The sequence below is a fragment of the Aspergillus versicolor genome (genome assembly GCF_001890125.1).
Source record: "Aspergillus versicolor CBS 583.65 unplaced genomic scaffold ASPVEscaffold_10, whole genome shotgun sequence".
Lineage (NCBI taxonomy): Eukaryota > Fungi > Ascomycota > Eurotiomycetes > Eurotiales > Aspergillaceae > Aspergillus > Aspergillus versicolor.
In genome coordinates this window covers 1,062,724-1,088,033 of record NW_024467533.1, presented here as the reverse complement: position 1 = coordinate 1,088,033, position 25,310 = coordinate 1,062,724, and the positions used below count along the sequence as shown (strand labels likewise).

Sequence of the window (25,310 nt, the reverse complement as noted above, 5' to 3'; positions counted from 1 at the left end):
GAATTGAACTCCGGAATCGCATACGCCCATCAACGACCTCACCTCCGCACTTCTCCGTATCACCACCACATGCGTTCGCCATCATCACCCATCATTCGCTCGGATTATTAGACGCCCCCGACTACCTAGCTGCTCCATATAATCTCCAGGCGAGCCAGACTCTACCCGCTACCGGGTTCCCTTCCGGGAAGTGGTGATTTCGGACCATGACTCGCGCTGAGACGCCGCCCATCCTCCGCCAGCTACAAAATGCGGATACCCTGTCCTCACAGACTGTTGCTTTACGGGCCTTGAAGAATGAGACAATTGGTCATGACCAACGCAAGGGAACTTGGGTGCAGTTAGGGCTTATCCCTGTGTTAGCCAACGTTCTTGCCTCTCGGGCTGTCGGCAAAAGTGCTGGGCTCCAGAGCGATTCCAAACGCCCGGAGCTACCAGGCTCTGCGGAAGAGGGGGACGATGCCTGCTTACAGGCAATCATACTTCTTGGCAGTTTAGCGCAAGGTATGTTGGCGATCTTCTTGAGACTTCGCAGCTATGTTACTAACGCCAGAACAGGGGGTGTGCCGTTCCTATCCCCGATCCTTTCAAGCAACCTACTTCCGATCCTCCTCTCCATCTTATCATCTCCTGATTGTCCTCAATCCTTCATTCTTCCCATTCTCCGCATTTTGAATAGTGTGGCTGACCGGCTACCACTACAAAGTCAGCAACAATGGCCGAAGGATACGCGGTTGGCGGACCTTCTTTTCTCAACAGAGCACATTGGCTGCTTGGCACGTATCGTTGGACAGGACTATAGTACTCATGGCCGTCTAGCATCAATTGAGCTTGCTGCGGGTCTCATTGGGAAGCTATGCACGGAGGAAGTTCACAAGGCAGTTCTGGCGGACTGCGGGGTATTGGACGCCCTGGCAGTTAAGGTCGCGTCTTTCATAGTTGCCCAGGGATTCGTGTTTCCGGGTGCTGAGCAACATTTAGATGATCCTGGCGCGCTGCGTTCGTTGCCGTCACCTGCGCCCCGTGGGGCTAGACTCGCCCCCATCCTTCGTGCAGTGACGGTCATCATTGAGCAATCTAAATGGCGGGCAGAGCACTTCCTTTCATCTCCTGGTATAGTGACTGTATTCCCGCGACAAATACCCGAATTTGCTCCATCCGATATCAAGAAAGGACCCTGGGGCTCCACTTATTTATCGGGGACGGCGGTACCGCAGCATCATGGGGGCACACCTCTAGAGTACCTCCTTCCGTCAGTTCCCCTGGCACAGCTCAAATCCCCAGCCAGCGCTTCGAGCTTTCCACCACTCGGTCAATATGGGCATCAGCGTCGACAAAGCCACTCCTTTCCTACTCCGCTCTCCAGCTTTGACTCACCATCGGCCGAAGATGACGAAAACCCCGTTGTTCCGTGGCTCTTATATCTTGTCCGTGCGGAAAATGGCATGGCTCGTCTAATGGCAGCTCGCCTCGTGACTGTGCTTTGCCGGCTGGGGCTCACAAAAAAGCACAGGGTTTCAATGCTCTGTTATCTACTGATTCCAATTCTACTTCGCATGCTTGATAAGGACTACGACGCGTCTGAAGACGGGATTCAGTATGGTGGACTTATTCCATCAACAAAACGTATCAAAGAAGAAGCTCCGGGTGTACTTGCTGCCTTGGTCGTCGATGACCAAGAATTGCAGAAACATGCGGTTGAGGGAGATGCAATAAAACGACTATCTCAACTTCTCAAGGAAACATACAACCCCGTTCATGAGCCGTCACGATCCATGTGGCATGCAGAAGAGCAGCCAACAGCCGAAAGCCTTAACGCAAACCCGCCAGAGTGCCGACTTGGCCCCGCTGGTTACTCACCCCTTAATTGTCATATAATGAGATATCGAGAAAATATTCTGAAGGCATTAGCTGCATTGGTGCCTTTCAAGGATGAGTATCGCAAGGCGGTCTGTGATAATGGAGTTGTCCCATACATCATTGATTCGCTCAAGCCCTTTCCGAATACCCTACCAGCCGAGCCTAGCCAAGGAAACAGTACAGGTGACGGAAACCCGACGCCGACTTTATTGGCAGCCTGTGGTGCTGCCCGAATGCTCACGCGTTCAGTGAGCGTTTTAAGGACGAGTCTTATTGACGCTGGCGTCTCGACTCCTTTGTTTGTTTTGATTCGTCATCCGGATATTGAGGTGCAGATTGCGGCAACATCTGTTATTTGCAACCTTGCTCTTGATTTCAGTCCGATGAAAGAGGTATATTTTCTAGATCTTTTCTTCGCCTTTTGTCAAATTACTAATAGATCTCTCGCAGGCAATCATATCTGCTGAAATCCTTCCCATCTTGTGCGAGCATGCACATTCCCCAAACACTAAACTCCGGATTGAATCACTATGGGCGCTAAAACATGTCGCTTATAACTCAAAGAGCGATGTCAAAATCAAAATTATTGATGGTCTAGGACCGGACTGGATCAAGCAGGTCATTTCTCAGGACCCGACGAGTGTCCTAGCTAAACGTGGACCTGACGAGGAGACAGACAGCAGCACTCCCGGTGGAATGAGCCGAGCCAACTCGGCTGGGCAGCGGGTCGACCTCCTGAATCCAATGGACAATCCCCAGGAGGGTGATGAAGAAATGGCTGATCCTCTGCCTACATCAAAATTCAGTCTGGATATGTTCCTTCCAGACACAACCAGACGGCGCAAGCTTGCGCTTCACGGTGATCTTGACCAGACAACCCAGGCCCGTCGGGATGACATTGCGGCGCAAGAACAGACTCTTGACCTTTTACGCAATGTTGTCTGTGGGCCTGATGCACCGGAGATGATCGGCCATCTATTGAACACGATCGGCCAGAATTTTTTGCTAGATGCCTTGGCAGAAAAATTGCGCCCTCGTTCCATTCAACTGCCACATCGGCGAGACTCACCAAATCACCGCACTCTCCAGGTCCCAACCGAGATTCTGGTCGCGGTGACGTTCTTTATCATCCATCTTGCCGCAGGCCTCCCATCGCACCGTCAACTCATAGTTTCACACCGAGACCTTCTCCGTTATTTGATGGGCTATTTCAACCACAGCCACCGAGATGTCCGGACGAATTGTGTGTGGGTAGTAATCAACCTCACATATGAGGACGATGCCAGTGATCGGGAGGGTTGTCGGAAACGCGCCCTCGAACTGCGCGCCATCGGGGTGCTCGATCGACTAGCTAGTCTCGAGCATGACTCGGATCTCGATGTTCGAGAGCGAACCAAAACAGCACTGCATCTGGTAAACTCGTTAACTCATTCTTAGCGTGTCTTGTAAATTATTGCCAGTTCTTGTTTCCGCCCTGGCCAAACAATGGGTGGCCGAACATCACGACAATCATGGATGTACAAAACATAATGCCATTGGGGCTGTTGCCAAATAATACCTAGTCATTAATAGGTAGTGTCTACCGTATACGTCCCGGACCTTCATTCCCTCCAGGATGCTCAAGTCATCTTATCAGCGGGTTTATCTTATCGATAATTGGGGAAATTTAAAAGCACAACGTCATTGGAACGATCGTTGGACCCCAAGACTTCCAATACGTTCCAGGCACTTTCATCATCATCAATTCTTCTTTTTACTATCTCGAATCAAGAATAATCCTCACGTAAACTATAAACCAAATCACACATAACGCCATGCCTCCAGTCCCAACTTCCATTCTCCGTGCCCTCTCCATCTCCGACCCCTCCAAAGCCTCGCTCTCAACAGCAGGCCTAGGCTCTGGGTTTACAACTACAGGCGCAATAAAAGCCACAGTGCCAGGCGCAGACGGGCAAGATGAAGAACGGAAATACTTCGTTAAAACCTCCGCCGACGGCAACGCCGCAAAGGAGATGTTCGAGGGCGAATACGAGTCCCTGAACGCCATCGCGGGCGCAGTGCCCGGCTTCTGCCCCCGCGCAATAGCATGGGGTCCACTTGAAGAAGGGAAGGGGGAGAGCTACTTCCTGGCGACGGAGTTTCTGGATCTAAGGGCCAGTGGACGTGGTGGTGAGTCGCTTGCGCAAAGGCTGGGGAGGCTGCATTCTACACCCGCGCCGGTGAATCCGGAGACAGGCAAGAGGATGTTTGGGTTCCCTGTGCCGACATTTTGTGGAGATACGAAGCAGCCCAATATTCCGCGTGAAAGTTGGGCGGACTTCTATGCGAATGACCGGCTGTTGACGATACTGGCGACATCGGAGAAGCGGAATGGGAAGGATGCTGGATTGAGAAGGTTGGTTGAGCAGACAGCGGACACGGTTGTTCCTGCGCTGCTTGGAGATAAACATCTTGGGTATGATAAGTCTGGAAAAGGGGAGGGTATTGTCCCTGTTGTCGTTCATGGGGATCTCTGGAGTGGAAATGCGGACCGTGGTCGGATTGTGGGGAGTGGGCGGAAGGGCGATGAGGAAGTTGGCGATGTCGTTTATGATCCTTCGGCTTCTTATGCTCATAGTGAGTTTGATATTGGGATTATGAAGATGTTTGGAGGGTTTGGATCCGCGTTCTTCAATGAGTATCATCGAATAGTGCCCAAGACAGAGCCGGTTGAGGAGTATGAAGACCGGGTCCGGCTCTATGAACTGTAAGCTCCCTTTCCTTGACATGGGTCTCTTCTAACATGTCTAGGTATCATCATCTGAACCATCATGCTATCTTTGGAGGCGGGTATCGATCCGGTGCTGTGTCTATAATGGAGAAGCTTCTGAAGAAGTATGGCTGAAGGAATATATACTTTGGGATTGGCACCACTTGATTGGTGATATACATGCACACAACTTCCATAGATGATTCAATACAATCCAGACGATTCTAATTAATATGAAATAGTAATTATACCACCACAAATTTCTTTATTTTCTGTTGATTCTGGTCTTTAAAAAGATTATATACAGTGCCTATGCGCCGGCGCGGATGAACATTTCTACGGTGCTATCACGTGTCAGCTCCAAGCTTCATGGCAGGATGAAAAGAACCAAGAAACTCGCACTCGATCGGACAACCAGCGGAACTTTCTGGAGGGTATTTGTCGCGCCTGACTCCCAGAATGGCCCCCGAACAGAAGCAGGACTCGAAGAACCCGCCCGGCTCCGACGTGGCACTGCCTGAACCGCCGCCCATCCACCCGTCCTTCATCCAGGTAGCGAAGCCGTACATCTTCGAGCAAACCATCCAGAAATGCATGGCCTCCATGGCGATCAATCCTCTGCGCGAGGATAATCTGCGCCTGCAGGGTGTCACCTGGATCGATAATGTTCGTCGCGAGCTTAATCTGTATGTGAAATGTCCTCTTTTCCCACGACGGTTTGCTAACGATATAGGCCCATTCGGACTTTTAACACCGCCGTGATTTATTACCACAAGTTCCGACTGAACCACCACGATTCGGAGTACAATAATATGGTAGGATATGGTCTCTACACCCTACAATTTGGCGGAGTCTGACGGTTTAGGATGCTGCTGCGGCTTCGCTGTTTATCGCCTGCAAGATCGAGGACACGCTCAAGAAGTCGCGTGAGATTATATGCGCCGCGTATAATCTAAAGCAACCGCAATCCGAACAAATCTCTCCAGATAACCAGGTATGATTCAACCTGCCATGAAACCGAGTATTTTCTAACACGGAATGTCTTTTAGGTGCTCGATGAACCCGCCCGAGGCATTATTGGTTTAGAGAGACTTATGCTCGAGAGCTCTGGATTTGACTTCCGGACGCGTCATCCGCAGAAAACTTTGATTAAGCTTGCTAAGAAATACGGACTTGGACCGCAATCGGAGGTATCGAACGTTGCTTACCGCATTTCGCAAGATCTCTACCGCACCTTTGCGCCGATTAAGCAGACCACATCCACAATGGCATTTAGCTGTCTCGAGCTTGCGGGTCGTTTGATCGAACAACGGATTGAAGCAGTGGAGATTGGAGCAGACTATGCGAGGTGGGAAACAAGTCGGGAGGAGGTCATGGGTATGTTGAGAATACGGCAAGAAAAAGCAATTGGAATAATACTAACGCTGATCTAGAAACCCTCCTTGATCTCCTTGAGTTGTACACTCACCACCGCAGCTCTACATCTGTCGGGCCTCACTTCCCTGCTGACCGATTCCTTACTGTGCGGATTCCCCTGAATAAAGAAGCGGAAGAAAAGAGACTGCCACGCTATACCCACTCGACAGTCGAAGGAAGTTCTCCAAAAGACTCGCGGAAGGGGCCAACAACCAATGGGTCGGCAACTAACGAGAAGAATGCATCCGGCTATCATCCTCTTATCCCAGCCACAGCCCACGGAGAACGCCCGAAAACAGGAGAGAGGGGCCGGGACGCGGCGGTGCGGTTTATTGTCGATTCTGAGTACGCGGCGGCTGAGAAGGCCCGTGTCGCCGAGTACTTCAAGGTTGAAATGGAAGAATATGAGGTGGAAGAATGAACATCAGGCTGTTCAACAATCTCTCGCCATCGCACAGCGGAGCTTCCCTGATGCCGAATGGGATGTTCTTCATGACCTTAGTCACATACCAACGCACAAAGGCAACAAAGACCGTTTGGTCATGAACCAAACTGCTGACATTGGAAAATCAGTCAGCTCGATGCGCCGTGTGTACTATGCATCTGAACGACCCTTACTGGGGTGCCTGACAGGCGCGTCGAGCCACTGGACAAGCATCCCCCCTCGAAACGCAAGTGAACATACGGGGTCAACACACGGACTTTTTCTGGTGAACTGCGTCTGATTGATATGGCCGTGGGCGTACTCGAAAGCTGGACCAGTAAGCGTTCCTACCATACGTCACCTGGTCAGTATATATCCAAGATTGCGAAACAAACATTCACCCGCAACACGCAGCCGCATGTCGAATCAGCAGAGCCGGAGACTACTCAAACATCAAGTCAGATACCGTAGCTTGTCATTACTTTGCATTAAGGAAGGGAAAGAAGAAGAAAAAAAAAAAAAAAAAAAAACTTGGGTAGCGATGCGCTATCAAGCCTATATACAGTGTAAATAGCCTGCCGTATAGAGAAGATATCGTGATATAGAATTGAAAAGAGAGATGTAACTGATGGCATCAAGCATAGCGTACACCAGTATTATCAACGTTCTACGCAGACGAGAGCCAGGAACCCAACACTTGTCGCACCTTGCTTCTAGCTTGCCTGTTTGTCTTCCAACGCAAGACTCAAGGTACCCCGAGAATCTTTGCTACCTCAAGGCACATAAGTGAAGCCACGGATCCAAGCCAACAATCATGACGGTGAGATATATTTGGACGGGAGTATATTCAAAATACCAGAAATTGGCAGTGACTATACACCCTATAGTGAAAATAGGAATAAATGATGAATAACAGCCTTGATAATTTCGTTCTAATATGAAGCTCGGCATTCAAGAAGTTAGCCCTAAGTCAAAACATTACTGCAATTATATACCCATTTCTCACCTAAACACCATAAAAATACCAATTTCAAGATCCTTAGCTATTATTCTGCGTATAATAAACGATAACCACATCATAGCAGCCTAGGACTAGGGGGTGACAAGGCTCTGCACCTGCATGCATCGTCGTCTAGGGCAGGCTTATCTAAGCACTGCAGTCAGCCTTGGGCGTGCCTCAGCCTCAGCCTCGTCCTCCAGGAGTGAGGGGAAGACGGAGATAAATAAATCCAGAATTAAGCGCTCGACTGCCAACTATCCTGTAGATGAACTCTATTGAACGTTATCCTTGAAGGTGGGCCACGGTAGTTGTTATCGGGCAACGACACCAGAAGAACCAAGAACTGAAGCCAGCGATGTCTCTCAAGCGCCCCCTGAGCGCGATAGAGGCAAGTGGAGATCCGAGTCAAAACGGGAATCTATGGCCGGATGACGACCCGCGCGTGCGTGCGCGACGGGGGCCTGATCTAGGGTAGGTCGTGGAATTGTCCTGTTTGATATATTGGGGAGGGGAGATTGTTAATATTTCATGCACCAGGACGATGGATGCAACGGGCTACAATGGTACAGGGCTCTCATATCAAGATGAACTCATGTCTTCAGGTGCCTTTGCTGGATCGGATATTACATTTGACGAATCGCTTGACCCGACTTCTACTGCGTTTTTCAATTCCGGCCAGCAGCAATTGTTCTTGGGACCCCCGTCTGGGAGCAATGCGTTCAGCAATACATCATATGCGTCAACCCCTGTGGGATTTACAACAGATGGAGGCGAAAGCACCGAAGTCGATATGAGGGATGTAGATATGGCAGATTCAAACAACGAACTGATTTGTTACGGGGTGGTCAGTTTTGCTTTGTTGATGATGGATTATACTGAAACCGGGCTAACAAACGAACATAGTTAATCAACGAACGAGTCCGCCTCGTAGGAAAAGGCGCAACATTACAAGAAAAGATCGTAAAGCTAAAAGAAAGCAGCTCGCCCATGGAACTCGGACGGCCCCAAAGCTTCAAGATCGAGAGGTCCAATGAGAACGGCCAGCTTTTCCTAACCTTCCCTGACGGGACCAGATTTGGCTATTTGAGCAAGAAAATGACCGACGCCATGGACGGCCTTTTGGATGCTCTGTGGTTAGAACTTGAAGCGTTCGCACCGCTCAATGAGATCGGGGATGCTGTACTGCGTGCTGGGAAGGCGGTTGAAGCGAAGTTTCGTGCCAATGTCAACATATATGGGCTGGAGGCTAGCAGGGACCGTGTAGGGAGCATGCTCTCGTCGAGTGGGCTGTTTTTCCAGGCTCCTGAGATTTGGAGACGAGGTGTCCGATATGATAATCCGCATATGCTGCGGATGGAGGGGATGGAGGATAGTGATGTTGAGGAAGTAGAAGGAGAGGTAGAGGAAGAGGAGGAAGAGGAGGAGGATATAGAAGAAGCTTCCGAGAGGGTCGAACCGCCGCCTGAGATAAACCAGGATTTCGAAGACACCATGGCCCAGATCTTTGGGTCGTTACAGCGCCAGAATGACCTACATCGAGTCGAAGGAGGTGACAACCTGAGTAGTAAGCTATATGCGTGAGTCTTCTGAGCTCCGAATTGGGTGTTCCATCATTAACTTGATCCCAGGCACCAGGAAGAGGCACTGGACTTCATGATCCAACGCGAGACTGGGGATATCCCGGAGAACTACCGTCTGTGGAGGCCTAAAATGGTCGAGGGGGAGCAAATGTAGGGCATTCCATTCTTAATAGGACAGCATACTGACTATCCAGGTTCTGCAATGTCATTGTTCCCAATATTCACGAGCGAGAGGTACCAGACGAAAGTGGAGGGGGGATTCTCGCTGACGAGATGGGAATGGGAAAGTCACTCACGACGCTGGTTCTGATAGGAAAGACCATGAGAGAGGCACGACAGTGGGTTGAGGAAGAGAAAGCCCTACCAGACGCTGCTCTCTCAGAGAAACCCTGTCGAGCAACCCTGGTTATTGTTCCTTCACGCGGTAGGATGCCTGGTCTGTATATTCTGTATAAGCTAACATTGATAGTACTGATTACAACCTGGACCAGAGAAATTGAACGGTGAGCCTGCTCTTCGTATATTCAGGGCATAGGTCTAACAGATGCAGACACTTAAACGGATCTCTGGATTACTTGCTATATCATGGCCGAGGACGCAGCGAATGCGTAAGCAAAATCGAAGAGAAAGACATCGTCATAACTACATATAACACACTGGCAAAAGAGCACAGCGCAAAGCTTCTTGGACAGGGGAAGAGCCCACTGCATGAAATAAAATGGTACAGAATTGTGCTAGACGAAGGTCAGTCTACTGCAACATTCAGAGATGATGATACTCATCCATATATAGCACACTGGATCCGCCGCCGAGAGACCACCTTCCACAAAGCAGTTATCGAGCTCACTGCAAAATCTCGCTGGTGTCTCTCAGGCACTCCAATTCAAAACAGCCTGGCCGATCTGGCATCTCTCCTGACCTTCATCCAAGTGCGGCCTTTCCAGGCGCAGCGACACTTCCGCTACTGGATATCCCAACCATTTGAAGAGAAGGCACGCAGAGAAAAGGCAATTCAACGGTTAAAAAGCCTCTTAGAAGCCATATGCCTCCAAAGGAAAATAGAAAAGGCCAATCTGCCAAAACCACAAGAAGAGACACGGATAATTACATTCACGCCCGAGGAGCGCGAGCAATACCGACTCACCAACGCAGATATGGAGCGTTACTTTGCGCAGCAGCCGAGCGAATACAAGGAGCGCGCATCTGCATTTGGCATGTTCCAGATCTTCCTCCAGCTGCGCAGCTTCTGCAATCATGGAACGTACCAGCCGCGGTTCTCTTGGGCGAAACGTAACTTCCTGGACGAGGCAGACGATGTTCGCTCGTTGGCAAGAACGAGTTGGGACCGCTGCTTGGGTTGCAGACAGCCTTTGCCAATTATTACGCGGGAACAGCCTCAGTATGTTGAGAAGTGTGGGCATGTCCTGTGCGAGGACTGCTGCAAGGGCAGTAACCGTGTACAGGCCGACGGGAGAAAACACTGTCCGCTATGTGAATCACTCCGGAGCCCTAATTCTAATAACACCCGTGACGGTAGTTCTCTGCATAAAGAAGGATACTCCTCCAAGATGCAAGCCCTTGTTGAAGACGTACAGAAGGATATCAGGACGACGCAAAGGTTAGACTCTCAATCAGGCTTCCATAGCGCCACTAATTGCGAACTATTTAGTATCATCTTCTCATGCTGGACACGAACCCTGGACTTGATAGAGAGACATCTGAGGAGAGCAAAAATCCCATTTGCTCGTATCGATGGTAAAACACCGTCAGGGCCGCGTCAGACTATACTTGACAATTTCAACAACACCAGGTCTGTGCCTGTGTTGATCATGACAACGGGAACCGGTGCTTTTGGGTAAGACTGCTAGCCCTTGAAGAGTAATTCAACTGACAGCAGCCAAGGTTGAATCTGCAGTCGGTAAATCGAGTATTCATCGTTGAGCCCCAGTGGAACCCCAGCGTAGAAAGCCAGGCCGTTGCTAGGGCTATCCGTCTGGGTCAGTACCAACAGGTCCGGGTGATTCGGTATCGAGTAGAGAATAGTATTGAAGAGGTGAGCTTGCCAATCCTATAAACTGTATGTGGATTAACCCTAGTTCGCGTTTAGCGCATGTACACGCAGCAGGCGAATAAGCAGACCCTCAGCAAGATGGAATTCGGGCGAGAGCTGCTAGCGGGTCAGCAGGAGGAATCCCATGATATGCCAATTATAGATTATCCTGTACCACATGTCCCTAGTGCTGACTGGAATGTCTGACATGCACAGTGGATACTTGCGTTGGTTTCGACTTGATATACATACATAGTATTCCTCTATCTTCTTCGAACTACATGGTCACTACAAAGTGCAAGGTAGTTTATATTCAGGCGACAGGTCTCTGGATGCCTAAAATTGCAGTACATTACAGCCACAAAAGGCTTTCCAGGCAGACTCTCAGTTTGTGTCGTGCCTTGAACAGAGCCTCCGACAGCCTAAAAATGCGGTACACTGAGCCACACCGTCCGTAATAGAGTGGACCATGATATCAGGCTGTGATAGGTTTCTCTTTCGAGGATTCAACACCTCTGACAGCCTAAAAATGCAGTGCTGATGAGATCATTGTGAAGCTTGTCCTTCTGAAAGTTCAATGCCTCCAAGTGCCTAAAAATGCAGTGAATGAGAGCCTCACGCCCTAATTGGCTCATCAGTAGTCTCACCCCCGCAAGGCAGTTCTGGATGTCGACTATGCTAGGCTACTCTCCTCCAAGACTAGAAGTGAACGCCTGTAAATATGGTAACCACCAGAATAGCGACGACCCTGAATAAGTCTAGATAGAATCTTGCTGGCTACTCTTCAAATCCGCGAGAGAACGCCGAGTTGTGCAATGGACTCACGGCCAGGGCCACAGGACGCCATCAGGGCGAGCTATCTCACGCCCCGCCGAGTCTAAAGTTGCAGTGTATTGAATTCTGCAGAAATCTAGCCAAAAAGGGCAGCTTTTCACTTGGCTGCTGCAGCTTTTTGAGACTAAAAATGCAGTGCATCTGAGCCTCACGCCACTGCCTCAATCTTGCCAAGCGTTGCATGGTAGGCCATTTTCGCCTCCCAGTGAGTCGAAAGCGCAGCGCAAAGAAGAACTCTGGAATCTCTGTTCGCCAGTAATCCTGGCAAGGGCCCGACGATACTAAAAATGCAGTGAGCGAGCCTGAACGCGAGCCTGAAAATGGGAAAGGAAACAAGAGTTGTGCAGCCCTGTCGCTTTGATAGTGTCGAGAAGTAGGTATGAGTTTTGTCAATAAGGCGTAGTAGTAAAACAAGAGCTACCCTTCTGTTTGAGTACTGGGAATGGTAAACATCGTCAGTGGCTACAAGGATAATTCGGATCCAGCTAATAGTCTTTTGGGCCTCACATTCCCTCCAACGGGCCTAAAATTGCAGTGACGCCGACAAGAAACGCGAGGCCATGGGTTTCTAGTAGAGTGCTATATACTGTATAGTGAGAGGGTGTACATGATGTTATGGGTACTGACGTACGCAAGCTGTCTAGTCGTATAAAATGTATTAAGTGCATTATCATTATCTCTCTAGCTACTATTATTCCAATATAATATTGTTGAATATGACAGACTGGAATCGGATTGCCCCAGTTGGACGATTCACCAAGCTCATGCCGCAAACTCCAATGAATTCAACCCACCGTCCAGATTCTGAGCATGGTTAGCTTAGACATTGAAAAGTAAAAAAAAAAAAAAAAGCAAACTGACCCAGTTAATAAAATCCGCATCTAACCACTCCCGCACATCCGTCCAGTCCTCGAACGTGCCCTCGATCTGCGTTTCGTCTAATGGCTGCGGATGGTTCCCAGCACCAGCGCGAGCCCTGCAAAAATTGTTAGTTGAAACACTCATAAATATATAGTAGATATGCGGAGACGCACTGAAGATGCCTCAAAATGCGACACCCCTTCGCACAGATCGAGCTGCGGGTCGAATACTCCTCCATGCGGGAGACGAGGCTCTCCAATTCCTCGCGGTACGGCGCGGCGTCGAACCCCTCTGGCATATCGAGGAGACACGAGTCAAGTGCTACAGCGGCGTGGAGGGCCTTGAGGCTTGTGACTCCGTTTAAGAGGAAGAGGTAGTTCCGTAGTAGAGGGGCTTCGGAGAGTTGTTTGTGGATAGATATTAGTGCTGCGGCGGATGCGATGCAGCGTTCTCTGGATGAGGGTTTGAAGCAGGGTTTCTGGGAGTGGTGGAAGGGGCGGTGGAGGAGGAGGTAGAGGTGGTAGGCGTAGGTTTGGAGGATGCACCAATGGGCGTAGCTGGAGTCGAGAATGCTGGGGGAGCCTTGGGTAGTTAGGAAGGTGTCATCCCAATGTTGTTGCTCTGCGGCGATGGCGGCGTCGAAGTTGGAGAGGAGGACAGGGTCGAGGCGCGAGGGCCCGGAGATGTGGTGACAGATTTTGGTGGAGAGGCGGAAGAGGCGGACTTTGGAGATCATGACGGACATTTGCGTTGGTTTGTGAGAGTTTGAGGGTGCAGAGACGCCGGACTCGGTGATGTCGGAGTCGTTGACGTCTGCTGGCATGGTGGTTTTGATGTTGAGCAGGAAGGACATGTCGACGTCGCGGAAGAGTATGCTCTGGTATGTGTGCAGGGAGAGGAGGCCGGCCCAGCAGCGACGACGTCGTTCAGTCTCGATAGGGCTGAGATGCTGCGAGTCGACATTGCAGCGGAGGGCAATTCCGATATTCAGTGCCATTCCAAGCAAGGCCCAGCCCTGATCAACGGACTCATTGTGGGAGAGATTGTAGATTACCATCAGCAAGGCCTCTAACGTGCTCAGTTTGTGTCGGATGAAGAACTGATCTTTCGAAAGGCAGGCCATTGCCGTTTGCTGAAGCCGGCGAGACAGAGAGACAAGCTCTTGCGCAGGGTTATTCGACCGTTTCGGCCAGAGCCCTTTTAATTTAGGATCGTTTGGATCCATGGTATACAGCACCAGAGAGCAGATGGAGAACAGCAACGCCAACCACGACAGGTCCCCCTCATAGGGATTCTGCATAAAGGCAGCATACTGCGCCTGAAACGTCGGACCATGAAGAATGGGAAACAGAGCAGCTATATGCGTGAAGAAGTGGGACACCAAAAAGTCGCACCAGTTCCTCGGAGGGAGGATCTCGAGAATCTCCTTGAGAGAGAGGCCCCGGCCCACTGAGAAGGGAGACAGTGTGTCTGGGACTGCAGTGACATCGTATTCCGGAGCAGGCCTTTCGAGCACGACTTCCCAGTCGCTGTCTGGAGGGGCCTGGTTCTTATCGGATACCAGCTCTGGCTGGGCTGGGACTACAGGAGATCGGGCTCCAACAACAGCTGAACCCGCTGTACGCGGCCGTGCGTGAGCAGTCGAGGTAGGCTGGAATGAACAAGAAGCCTCATGTCCGCGTCGCTTGCAAGAGGTACACGGGTGCTGGCGATCGCATCGCAGCTTGGAGTGTCGGCAATGCTGGCAGCTGACGGGCTGTCGCTTGCGACGATGCGATGCACGGCTTTGTTTGCTATCGTTTGCCAGGTTCATCTTTTCGGAGAAAGAAACGCAACAGCATGATGGAGTAATGAAGCAGTCGGAGATCGATGACGCACTCGGAGACGCGGTCGGAGATCGGATTCTTGTTTCCGATCGGGGATAAGACAGAATATCATTAGTAAACAATTAGACAATTAAAACATCAATTAGTCAAGTGGATTGTTCTATCGCGTTCTATCTAGTCTAATCATATTCTAGTACTCTAACTATTAGGTCTATTATGAGTCATCTTTATACCCTTCACTTCTCAACATCCACCGCATACTTGCTCCTCTTCCGAATCCTCGGCCCATAAACATAGAACAGGTACGGAACAGGCGTCATGACAGCACTGAGCGCCCCCATAATGGTAAGCGTATAGTGGACGCCAATCGAGCGGTAAATCGGACCTCCAGCAACAGTCATACCTCCCGCAACAACATACCGCGTGAAGACAAGGAACCCCAGTGCGGAGGCCGAGTAGATGTCGTACGAATCAATAAGGTACATATAGGCCACGATGAAAATGGCTGTCATGCCGTAGCCGAAGACGGCAGTGGCTATGAGGGGAGACCAGATTGAGATATGGGGCTGGATTGTGTTAGTTATAGCACAAGTATGGGCCAAAGCAGTCGGAGCACTCACATAGGCTGTCCAGCCCATCCAGAATAAACTGATCGGTACCGCTGGAGCCCCGCCCAGCATTGCGTACCAGAGTCTGGTCTCCGGTGCGATACGGCCTGTCTTTTTGTACTCCTTTGCCGTCCATGAATAGACGACTGGGACTATGGCCCCGGTAAGCAGGATTCCAGCCAGCATGCCGCACCAGCAAATGGAAGTCAGAGGCTGCGAGAGGCCGTATATCTCGCCAAAGATAAAATTGTATCCTTCCAAAAAGGTAAAGAGGATCAGATAGATGATAGTAAGATAGAGCGACATCAGGATGATAATCAGCTCCGAGTAGAACATCGCGAACGGCCGGTAGACAGACTTCTGCAAACGCTTTGCCAGACCGTCGTGCTTGAGTTCCATCGGAGCCTTATACCGCTGATCACCAGTCTCTTGCCGAAGGGCCTTGGCCTTCCAGTATAGAATGAGGTTTCCATATGTCTCAGGCTGAAGGATGACAACCACAATAAGGACAGCACCGCCCATGATCAGCATGATCCACTCTAGCCAGCGCCATCCAAGTGTCGAGGGGATATAGCTCCCAATGACCTGGCCAAGAACTGGGCCTGTGAAAGACGGCACAGCATAGGCAGGGAAAGCATAAGCTTTTTGCACCGGGTCCCACAGATCCGCAACAGTCCCACCAGCGCAAGTCAGTGGCGTGGAGGCAAAGAAGCCGGCCAGGAAGCGGAAGATGAGATGGCTCTGGATGTTCGGGGCCAGTCCGGCGGCCATGATCCAGACCAGATAGAAAAGGGTTGTCGTTGAATAGATGGCATTGCGTCCGAATGTCTCGGAGAAGGGCCCTGATAGTAGAGAGCCGCACGCGAATCCAATTAAAAAGAGTCCTACTAATGTCAGCTTCTATCCAATTTTGCAGATAAAGGCTTCATACCTGTCGCAAGAGAGCCAACAACTTCAGACACTCCAAAATAGTCGCTGTATACCGTCACGCCGCAAGCATCGATCGCAGAGGCGGCAGTGACAGCGACTCCGATCAACGAAACAAACCATGTCATGCAGAGTTTCTGTAGGACGGTCTTGTTACGCGGATTCAGCGGATCATCCGGTCCATCCCAGCCCACGAGGATAACATCATTGGAGCTGGAGGGGTTCTCCGGCGACTGTTTCTCCAAAGGGCCGTTCTCGCCTTCAGACAGGCTGTGGCGGACTGCCTGGCGAACTCGCTGGTATTGGAAATAGGCCTCCATTGTGACCAGCTGCAGTGATGTCTTCTGGGAAAGCCGAAGAGGATGTGAAGGAGAATATATAAGTTCGAGATGCAAATTTTTAGCGACAACACCAACTCCGATGGGGTCTCCGAGATGACTCCATTGTTGTCGGGGATGTCGATCTCGCTATCTCCGACGATGTTTCCGATTTCTCCGATCTACTATAGGTTCGTCTGTTGAATGTAAAGCTGTTTATTTCTACTGTTTCTAGCATTAACTAATCAATAATGTCCAGAGGAAGAATCGAGACGTAATCGACCGCTGCAGGCTCTTCTCCATCTGGCGTCCCAACAATACGCAGCACACTGCCAGAGTCTACATGGACCTCCTTGAATGTAACACGCGTTGCTGTGTGTCCGTCAATATACGGAGACGGTGCACGGCCAATAACATATTCCAAGTCCCCCTTCCATTCGCCAACCAGCTCGTCATCCAAAAGCAACTGCCAGGTTGAGTTCCCAATGGCCTGGTCAAAGTAGTTCACTGCGACGTTGTATGTCCCAGCCTCCACATCCAGCTTCGTCGACGCCGTGCCAGCAGTGGAATTGTCGATCGTGACGATGCAATGCGAGCCACTCGCGGCCTCAAACGGACTAACGAGGTACGTCTTATAGCCATCCAGATCCATGTCCTCAGCCTCGATTCTATACGGATGGTTCCCTACACGCCCAGCCTCATCCGGGATACTCGACTTGTTGAAGTAGAAATTGTTAATCGAGTCCCGCCAGACAAGGGAATGGCCAGCCTGATAAACCAGCCGGAAGAGGACATGCTCATAGCGCTCTTGATCGATTTTCCCCTTGAGACTTTCCCACAGCGGAACAAAGCTCTGCGCCGTCTCACTGCCGCGATAATGCGCATCGTAGAAATGCTGGATAACCGTCTTCCCGCTCTTCAGCACCTGCGTATAGGGCACATGGTGGAACCACAGAAGCAGGTTGTCTGGCGTTGTTTCAATGTCCTCGTACATCTGATATACCTCCTCAGGATACTGCCCGGCATTGCCAGTGCCATTCCACACAGTCCGGTCCATGCCAATGCTATCTGCGTCTGCGCGCGTCCACTGCCCCCAGGGATTCCCGTCTTGGGACGCAGGATTCGGTCCGTAATGCCCCAGCAGGATATCCGTTAGAGTCTGGATGCCGAGGTTCCCCGAGTAATCCTCGTACGCGGGCCAGGAGGCCATGGACATCTTGGTGATGGTGTCTACGACGGCCTGATCGTGGCTGAATGTCATTCTGATCCACCGCTGCAGCATCTCCGTGGAATCCGAGGACGGGTCCCAGGCGAGATTCCCGTAGGCGTAGAGGTTCGACATGGCGAGGTGGCTCCCTAGCCAGGTTGTATTGAGCCCGACGTTAACGACGCCAGCGGAGCCACCAAGGCCGAGTTTGTGGTTGAAGCGTTTCCCGCTGATGATATCGCTGACCGGCGAGTCTTGACCGTCGACTCGGAGATCAAAGTCGAGAACCTCCTTCCACATCGGCGCGAGATAGACCAGATGGCACTGCTGTCCGAGATACTCCTGCGTGACCTGCAGTTCCACGGCGCTTGCTGTCTGGACCAGATGCGAGAATAGCGGCGAGACAGGCTCGCGGACTTGGAAGTCAATAGGCCCGTTCTTGATCTGCACGACGACGTTATCCTCGAACTCGTCGTCGAGACCTTTGAAGAACTCCACTGCCGCATTGGCACGGTCTGCCTTCCAGTCTAGATCCTCATCTAGGTTCTCATGGTCATAGACAAACGCACGGAACATGGCAACCCCATCATACGGCTTCAGAGCACGCGCAAACAGATTCGCCCCGTCAGCTAGAGTCCGGTTATACGTGAACGGACCAGGCTGGCCCTCGGAGTTCGCCTTGACAAGATACCCCGCCATATCAGGGATACGCTCGTAAATCTCATCCGTGATCCCCTGCCACCAGGTGATTACTTTCTCGTCAAGCGGATCAAACGTCTCCAGCCCGCCCAGCGACTGCGGCGCCGCAAAGTTCAACGACAGCCCTAACTGGATCCCATACGGCCGAAACACATCGGCAATCCTAGCCAGCCCATCCATATTCTCAGACGTAAGAATCGTCTCGTTCGCATTGACATTATTGACGACGACGGCATTGAGTCCGATGGACGCGAGCAGACGCGCATACTGCCCGGCCCGGGCGAGGTCGTCTCGCACTTTGCCCTCCCAGAAGAATATCGAGTCTCCGCCGTATCCGCGCTCGACGCTGCCGTGTGTCCCGCCGTCTTGCAGGTTATCCCACTGGTTTACCCACCGGATTGGAGCGTGCGGGTTTGATGTGGATGTGCTGTCGGAGATGTTTCCCTGCGCTAGGCGCTCGAGGTACTTGAATGTCCCGTATAAAGCGCCGCGCTCGTTCTGTCCGAGGATGAGGACATCTCCGCCGGAGATGTCAATGTGGTAGCCGTCTTCAATGAGGTCTGGGATGGTGTCTGTGTTGCCCCCGCTGTCGGAGTATGCGCTGACAGTGCCGACGATTACGGCTGGTTTTTTGGTTTTGGAATTGCGGCGGGTGGATAACTTTTTGCTGTACATCCCGCTGAGTCCGTCGGTGAGTTCTTGGGCGGCGGTATACACTGGCTGGCCCTTTGTTGCGTTCAATGGGATAACCACCGAGGGGAGTTTGTCGTGGCATGATTTCGCGTTGGGGACTGGGGCGTAGCGCAGCCATGCAGCGAGGCCATCTTCTGCGGCGGCGAGGCCGAGAGAGGCGAGAAATAACAGAGAAACTCGCATTGTAAAGCGCATCTAAATTAGAGAAGGAAAGAGAAGAGAAAAGGAAAGGAAAGGAAAGAAACGAATTCGGGGTGCTCCATCTCGTCTAGTCTGCGCATTGACGCCTAGGTACCGGGTATGTCATGATGCATTTGATTCAGGCTTCCATTCAGGCTATATTGAATAAGTTATTATGAAGACGGAATTACCCCGATACAGAACCCCGCATGAGAAAAGCCGTGAGAGCCGTGACTGAACTGTCGATGCGCTTTAGGCTAATTCGACAGCGATGATCGTTGCGGAGAAATTACGGACATCTCTCCGTCGATGAGTTGAGGGCGTATGTAGGACTTAAGTGACATTAGCACCTGGTCGCCAATACTGGGTGTATCAACATAATCATGAAATTCGCCAGGCTGGAGTATGGTCTGCTGGCAGCATGTGCCCTCATATTACCAGCAGCCAGCAGCCCTATTAACCAACAGGACTGGATCGCAACATGGACAGCAACAACACAGGAAGTCGAGGTCGCCAACCTCGCACCGTTACCATTTGCAAGTCCTGGAACATATAAACCAACATATATAAAACTGTCTACTAACAAAAGTAGGGCGGAGAGAATGTCACCCAGTTCGAAAACGCTACACTGCGCCAGACATTCCGGGCAACAATTGGTGCTGAACGCATCCGGTTCCAATTCTCGAATCTCTTCGGACAGACAGACCTGCCCATCACTGCGGGTTCTGTGGCATTGTCGGTAGATGGCAGTGCCGGTGTAGCTGGGATTGATATATCCACAATCCAGAGCATAACGTTCAATGGCTCTGCATCTGTGACTATTCCTCCGGAGGGGGTTATCTACTCTGACCCGATTGACTTCCACCTCTCTCCGCTGTCGAATGTTGCCCTCACTCTTTATAGCGAGACAGGACAGGCAGGGAACAAAATCACAGGCCACCCCGGTAGCCGTACCACGTCGTGGATGGAATCAGGCAACAAGGTCACTGCCTCCTCGATTACAGAGACTAGTGTTGAACACTGGTACTTCGCCAGTGCCATCGAAGCCTGGGCTCCAAAGAGCAACTCCGGCCTCGTCATCCTCGGCGACAGCATCACAGACGGACGAGGGAGCGACGACAATAAAAATAACCGGTAAGCCGATCCACACGTCAATAACTTGCAAATTCTGATATATGAAGATGGCCCGACGCCCTCGTCGAACGGATGTACAGCAACAACCTGACCAACATCGCTGTTACAAATCAAGCGGCCGGTGGCAATGCCATCCTTGAAGGAGGTCTCGGGCCTCCTCTGCTCGACCGGTACCGTCGCGATGCCTTGGGACAGAAGGGAGTCAAATACGTTATGATCTTCGAGGGCGTCAACGACATTGGAGTCTCGGATACAGACTACCAGACGCAGGAAACGCTCTTCGACGACCTAATCAGTGCATATGAGCAAATAGTGGCAGACTGTAAAGACGCAGGACTGGTCACTATCGGGGCGACCATCACTCCATTCGCTGGCAGTCAATATGGGGACCCGGCGCGTGAGAATACCAGAGCTAGGGTTAACGAGTGGATTCTTGCAGCTAGTCCTTTTGACCATGTGGTTGATTTTGCTAGTTATATTGGGGATGGGGATAGCCTGAAGCCGGAGTTTGATTCAGGAGATTATCTGCATCCTAATGTTGCTGGTTATAAGGAACTGGCAGGGAAGTTTGACTTGGGAATATTTCGGACATAGTCTACGTACTTGGTGATAGCAAGAAAAATACAAACAAGGCTGATATTTCAGGTCTTGTTAACCCTATTAATCAACCTCTAGTACACCTAGAAGTTCCAAGCTGAAATCTGTTCATAGTTCAATGCCCTTACAAAAGACAACTTGCATTAGGGCTACACATCAGTGAGTACCGGTCCTCAGAATGCCTCACAGATCGCCTTGCAGAGCCTCACACTGCAATTTCAGTGAGTATGGGAGATCGATAACAGTTCCTTATGAGAAAAAGTGTCCAGTTGAAACCAATGAGATCAAGTTGCTAATCTACCTAAAAATACGTAGTACCTGCAAGTCGACTACCTACGTGGCGCAACACTGCACTTTTAGGCTCTGGAGGGGATAGTAAGACACTATGCATATGATCATCGCTGTACTGCACTTTTGGGCACACCAGGAGGTTCTCAAAAGGGTCCACATGTCTTCGTGGCTCAGACTGTTCATTCCAGTCCTTTTCATCTGATGGTGATAAGTTGGTCCGTGGCCTCAAGATATATTCCTTACGGTACAAAGTTGTCTTGTGTTTGCTTTAATTGAAGTTCAAGAATATCATTCAATTCAGATAATCATTTATCGTGCAGACGACCGTCGAACATAGTTCGCCCCATCCAATTCGCCCACCTGCCGTGAATCAATCTCGAAATTCCTTCCATCCCCAGCCCACGGTCCCTGAGGCGGCGCAGTAGTCCCAGGGTAACCTTGGTTGATATACGGACTTGGATTATACGGGAGCTCGGGCTGGTTTGTTGGTAGAGCAGCTCCCTGCCCAGAAACTTCTGCAGGTGAATAAATCTCTGGTTGACCTGCATATCCCGGCGGAGTCTGCTTTTGGGTTTCTGGCGGTTCAGGTCCCTGGTGCTGATTCTGTCCGGTAGTAGCTTTCTTCCGACGCGAGTGGATAATGAGGTATATCACCGCAAATGCAAAGATACCTATTGCAGCAAGACCACCGACGACGCCGCCTACAATGGCCCCGACTGGTACTGACGACGAGGAAGAGGAGGACGAAGTGGAGGCTGTATCAGCATCAGTATCTGTATCCGACGGCTCGGATGTCGACGTATCTGTTGTCGAAGAGGATTCCTCAGACGTGTCAGTCACACTGGGGTATCCAGGTGGATACTGTGTCCCTGTTGAAATCCCCTTCGCGCCGGTGTATATAGGGAACAAGATCGGACTCTGCATCCCGCTCCATGTTGGCTCCATGGTCCATGTCATATCCGGGGTATCGGTGCAGAACCATCCGTAGTAGTCTGGTTCGTATTTGACGGTCAGGCAGTATGGGGATGGGGAGTCGGATGAACTATTGATTCAATATTTACATTAGCGATGGTGGAGTTGAACTGACGAGAGGCAGATTTCGAGGCATACCATCGAAGAGCTGAACTGCCTGGGCTTCCGTCCTCAAAACAGGTGGTTATAACAGGATCCTGATCTTCCGGACTACCAAGGATCTTGTAGTCGCTATTCCAGAAGCAGGTTATCTGGGGGTTGTAATAAGACCATCTGGTGTCTGATAATCGGTTATATTAGCGACGTTATTACAAGCATCAGCTGCAGACACACCATAGCCTGAGCCTGAGTACCAGCCGCAGATATTTGGCGGGACATATTGGAAGTCTTCTCTCTTTTCCAGCAACGGTGGTTCTGTTGGCAAAGGGCCTTGTTCAGCACCTGCTAAGGAAGTCGTCTTGGGAGGGCTGCTATGCGCCTGGAGGGAGAATGCTCGACCCAGCAGGGTGAACATAAAGCAAAGTGCTAGAGAAGCCATTTCATTGACATGAACTGTCAGTTGCGACGCATCTTCAGGGCATGTTTTTCTCGCGGCTTCTCGGCTTCTCGTCCACGCTGGGGGGCCATGCAGTTATAAACCAGCCGAGTTGCGCAACCAACACCAGAACCGCCAATACGAGACTGGCACCAATGTGGAAATTGATTGCCAGCGCTAGCAAGACGCAATATCGCAGAACTTAAAATCGCATCATCATTATTATTCGGATGGTGTGCGGACTTGAGTTGACCATGGACTGAAGATCATGGACGGTAAGGACTTTACTCAGGTTAAAGTACATAATCAAGCATTCAATAGTTCGGTCCATCGTATCTCTACTTGCCTGTTGTATTGAGTATCTGCGCAACGAGAATGCGAAGGATCGAAGGATCGGGCAGGTTTCCGTCTGACCAACAAGGCTGTGTCTGCACGATTCCTCGCAGTCAGGCACGTCTGGAGTTGAATATAAACGATCTCTAACAAATCTAGCAGGCCCCAGTCTTCAGCAACTGCAGCATATGCAGGGATCAGTTTCACTCGGGAAAGAGAGAACGACAGAAGTACTCTGCAGTGCACTGCATTGTTAGGCCAGTCGAGGGGTGAGACAGGCTGTGAGAAATGAGTTCTTTGAGACGCCGTCATTTTCTGTCTTAATTCTATTCATTTATTGTCTATCGTGGGACTCCAAACTTGTTGAGCAGAGGATCCTGCAGCAGCCTATCCAGACAAGTCTCCTCAACACCAACAAGAACCTCCATCCCCCCATCCGGCAGCACAGGAAGCACCACCTGCGCCCCGTTGATACAGCCCACATTCGGCACTCTCACGGCGTCAATCTTCCCCCCCAGCAGAGTCCCCCAGTCCAGCCCATACAGCTCAAAGCCAACCCACGACGTCTGCACACAGTTGAAGCCAGGAACATCCAAAAACGCAGTCGGAACCAGTCTATCCACATCCTCCAGCTTCTCAACAAGAGACACGACGTCGTCTGTGAACTCGCCGTCAGCGCGTAGAATCGCCTTGCGGATCTGGACCGCCAGGTCAGCCAGATTCAGCTCGGACAGCATCTTCCGAATCGGCGTCGAAACAGCGACATACTCCAAGAAGCAGCCGAGTGTATTCGGGTGGACCTTTGGGTTCGTGCGCTGTCGTCCGTCAATGGCGACATTGAATGTCGATACAGGGTCGCCCTCGAGGGTATCCAACGGCGACTGAACCGCCATGACAGTCCGCCAGACAAGCGCAGATAACGCATCGTTAGTCGAGATCCACGACTGCTCCGTCGCGGTTGTTGCATTCGCCGGAGACGCTTCGGCCTTGAGTGCCGCCAGAGACTCAGGGGAGAAATAGTACACCTGCCCCCTGTGGCTGGGCGAGAGCATCTTGGGCGGAGCTCCCTGCGGCGTGAACGGGAGAATGGTATACTCAGGGTGATTCTCGGGCTTCCCTTCATTATGACCGAGCGGTTTTATGATCTGTGCTCTGTCCTTCCATAGCTCCTCTGATATCTGCGCTGGTTCTGCGATATCGAGGCCCTGCGCGACACGACATCCCTCCGCCCATAGTTTCGTCCATGTATAAAACGCCGTCCCGTCGCCTGCCATATGCAGGATACACCACGTCAGAAGCAGTCCGCCCGGAATGAAATTCGCCTGGACCAGAGAAACAGGCAGTCGTTCGCCGGCAGTCGGCCACACGGAGCGACGACAGAGGGTATCAGCATCGAACGCGGAAACGGGGAAATGGCGCGCTTTCAGATCGGAGTAGCTTTGTTCGAAGGAGTCGCGCAGGTCCCTGACGATGACTTTGGCACTGTCCTCGTTCCGGCCGTGGAATTTCAGCACGCCCGCTTGTTTGGCGTCGGGGTCTGGGATGGCTTCGCTCGCCACCACGGGGATGCGCCGCGTGAGGGTGTCGTACCCGGCTTGCACGACGCGCGAGACTTCGGACAGGTCGTAGTTCTCTGGCAGCTGGAAGGGGAAGACATAGCGGAGGTAGCCCTTGGGGCCGATGCGCTCGAGGGCTGTGAGGTCTTGGATAGGGACGGGCTGGGACATGGTTGAACACTGGCACTGCGAGGAGCTGGAGAGGATGGGGTGGGTCAGGGGAGAGACTTGTTATATGGCTTATAGCTATAGTTCGAGCTAGAATTGGTTTCAGCAGGAATTCCATCGGCAATAGTCCATCCCTATACTAGTCATGCAACGCTTCCTGTTAGGGCCGTCTTCTCCAAAACACAACCTGAGTCAAGATAACGCCGGTTGTCCAAGCAGACACTTTCTATACTCCATCAGGACCCCCCTGAGTCAATCAATGCCCTCAGATTCGCTCAATCGAATTCTGTGCTCCGCCTGGCCCGTCCCGATATGTGGTCTCGGGATAACCCCCACTGTTCTGCTCCACCTGTCAAGCCTGTCAGTGTCAGCCGCTGGAGGCCAAAAGAAATAAGACGCCCTCATTGGTCTGTATTCTCTCTAGTCTAACGGCCGAACTCTGCTAGCGAATCCTTTGCAATGACCATGGTTCCCCCCCCCCCCGGCATTGTTG

At 51.3% G+C, this 25,310-nt stretch overlaps 9 protein-coding genes across 9 annotated transcripts; 4 read left to right on the top strand and 5 right to left on the bottom strand.

The window, feature by feature from the left end:
• Window positions 1–206: 206 nt before the first annotated feature.
• Window positions 207–3,297, top strand: ASPVEDRAFT_87662 (armadillo repeat protein; the record flags this gene model as incomplete). The annotated part of the gene is made up of 3 exons (XM_040818118.1): window positions 207–504; window positions 559–2,252; window positions 2,311–3,297. 3 exons carry the CDS (start codon window positions 207–209, stop codon window positions 3,295–3,297), a joined length of 2,979 nt encoding a protein of 992 aa, XP_040672119.1.
• Window positions 3,298–3,674: 377 nt separating this feature from the next.
• Window positions 3,675–6,446, top strand: ASPVEDRAFT_56009 (putative fructosamine-3-kinase; the record flags this gene model as incomplete). Its single annotated transcript, XM_040815149.1, has 5 exons — window positions 3,675–4,606; window positions 5,068–5,299; window positions 5,475–5,603; window positions 5,659–5,986; window positions 6,043–6,446. The coding sequence occupies 5 exons, from the start codon at window positions 3,675–3,677 to the stop codon at window positions 6,444–6,446; spliced, it is 2,025 nt and encodes a 674-aa protein (XP_040672118.1).
• Window positions 6,447–7,657: 1,211 nt separating this feature from the next.
• On the top strand, window positions 7,658–11,561 carry ASPVEDRAFT_45743 (uncharacterized protein). Its single transcript, XM_040813378.1, has 11 exons — window positions 7,658–7,920; window positions 7,987–8,293; window positions 8,353–9,026; window positions 9,078–9,179; window positions 9,224–9,453; window positions 9,499–9,532; window positions 9,580–9,773; window positions 9,822–10,647; window positions 10,699–10,884; window positions 10,932–11,082; window positions 11,137–11,561. Exons 1-11 carry the CDS (start codon window positions 7,805–7,807, stop codon window positions 11,284–11,286), a joined length of 2,970 nt encoding a protein of 989 aa, XP_040672117.1. The 5' UTR covers window positions 7,658–7,804; the 3' UTR covers window positions 11,287–11,561.
• A 1,002-nt stretch (window positions 11,562–12,563) lies between these two features.
• On the bottom strand, window positions 12,564–14,601 carry ASPVEDRAFT_200233 (uncharacterized protein). The gene is made up of 3 exons (XM_040809306.1): window positions 12,948–14,601; window positions 12,775–12,889; window positions 12,564–12,717 (listed from the first exon to the last, which is right to left on the bottom strand). Exons 1-3 carry the CDS (start codon window positions 14,585–14,587, stop codon window positions 12,676–12,678), a joined length of 1,797 nt encoding a protein of 598 aa, XP_040672116.1. The 5' UTR covers window positions 14,588–14,601; the 3' UTR covers window positions 12,564–12,675.
• Window positions 14,602–14,836: 235 nt separating this feature from the next.
• On the bottom strand, window positions 14,837–16,455 carry ASPVEDRAFT_154403 (MFS transporter; the record flags this gene model as incomplete). The annotated part of the gene is made up of 3 exons (XM_040808408.1): window positions 14,837–15,166; window positions 15,221–16,092; window positions 16,140–16,455. The coding sequence occupies 3 exons, from the start codon at window positions 16,453–16,455 to the stop codon at window positions 14,837–14,839; spliced, it is 1,518 nt and encodes a 505-aa protein (XP_040672115.1).
• Window positions 16,456–16,598: 143 nt separating this feature from the next.
• On the bottom strand, window positions 16,599–19,339 carry aguA (alpha-glucuronidase). The gene has a single exon (XM_040813377.1). The coding sequence runs from the start codon at window positions 19,232–19,234 to the stop codon at window positions 16,694–16,696; it is 2,541 nt and encodes an 846-aa protein (XP_040672114.1). The 5' UTR covers window positions 19,235–19,339; the 3' UTR covers window positions 16,599–16,693.
• A 275-nt stretch (window positions 19,340–19,614) lies between these two features.
• On the top strand, window positions 19,615–21,234 carry ASPVEDRAFT_65094 (SGNH/GDSL hydrolase family protein; the record flags this gene model as incomplete). The annotated part of the gene is made up of 3 exons (XM_040815767.1): window positions 19,615–19,767; window positions 19,824–20,365; window positions 20,413–21,234. 3 exons carry the CDS (start codon window positions 19,615–19,617, stop codon window positions 20,957–20,959), a joined length of 1,242 nt encoding a protein of 413 aa, XP_040672113.1. The 3' UTR covers window positions 20,960–21,234.
• A 270-nt stretch (window positions 21,235–21,504) lies between these two features.
• Window positions 21,505–22,763, bottom strand: ASPVEDRAFT_75483 (uncharacterized protein; the record flags this gene model as incomplete). The annotated part of the gene is made up of 3 exons (XM_040816300.1): window positions 21,505–22,295; window positions 22,364–22,505; window positions 22,559–22,763. The coding sequence occupies 3 exons, from the start codon at window positions 22,761–22,763 to the stop codon at window positions 21,563–21,565; spliced, it is 1,080 nt and encodes a 359-aa protein (XP_040672112.1). The 3' UTR covers window positions 21,505–21,562.
• A 671-nt stretch (window positions 22,764–23,434) lies between these two features.
• On the bottom strand, window positions 23,435–24,820 carry ASPVEDRAFT_32651 (uncharacterized protein; the record flags this gene model as incomplete). Its single annotated transcript, XM_040810632.1, has 1 exon — window positions 23,435–24,820. The coding sequence occupies one exon, from the start codon at window positions 24,818–24,820 to the stop codon at window positions 23,435–23,437; it is 1,386 nt and encodes a 461-aa protein (XP_040672111.1).
• Between the last annotated feature and the right edge of the window lie 490 nt (window positions 24,821–25,310).

Excerpts from the sequence above, each read along its gene's own strand:
- ASPVEDRAFT_45743 (XM_040813378.1), top strand. The coding sequence starts at position 7,805 with ATGTCTCTCAAGCGCCCCCTGAGCGCGATAGAGGCAAGTGGAGATCCG. Across the intron at positions 7,921-7,986 it reads CGACGGGGGCCTGATCTAGG|GACGATGGATGCAACGGGCT; the intron begins GTAGGTCGTGGA and ends TTCATGCACCAG. Across the intron at positions 10,648-10,698 it reads GATATCAGGACGACGCAAAG|TATCATCTTCTCATGCTGGA; the intron begins GTTAGACTCTCA and ends CGAACTATTTAG.
- ASPVEDRAFT_200233 (XM_040809306.1), bottom strand. The coding sequence starts at position 14,587 with ATGAACCTGGCAAACGATAGCAAACAAAGCCGTGCATCGCATCGTCGC. Across the intron at positions 12,890-12,947 it reads CGCATTTTGAGGCATCTTCA|GGCTCGCGCTGGTGCTGGGA; the intron begins GTGCGTCTCCGC and ends CAATTTTTGCAG. Across the intron at positions 12,718-12,774 it reads ATGCGGATTTTATTAACTGG|AATCTGGACGGTGGGTTGAA; the intron begins GTCAGTTTGCTT and ends AACCATGCTCAG.
- aguA (XM_040813377.1), bottom strand. The coding sequence starts at position 19,234 with ATGCGAGTTTCTCTGTTATTTCTCGCCTCTCTCGGCCTCGCCGCCGCA.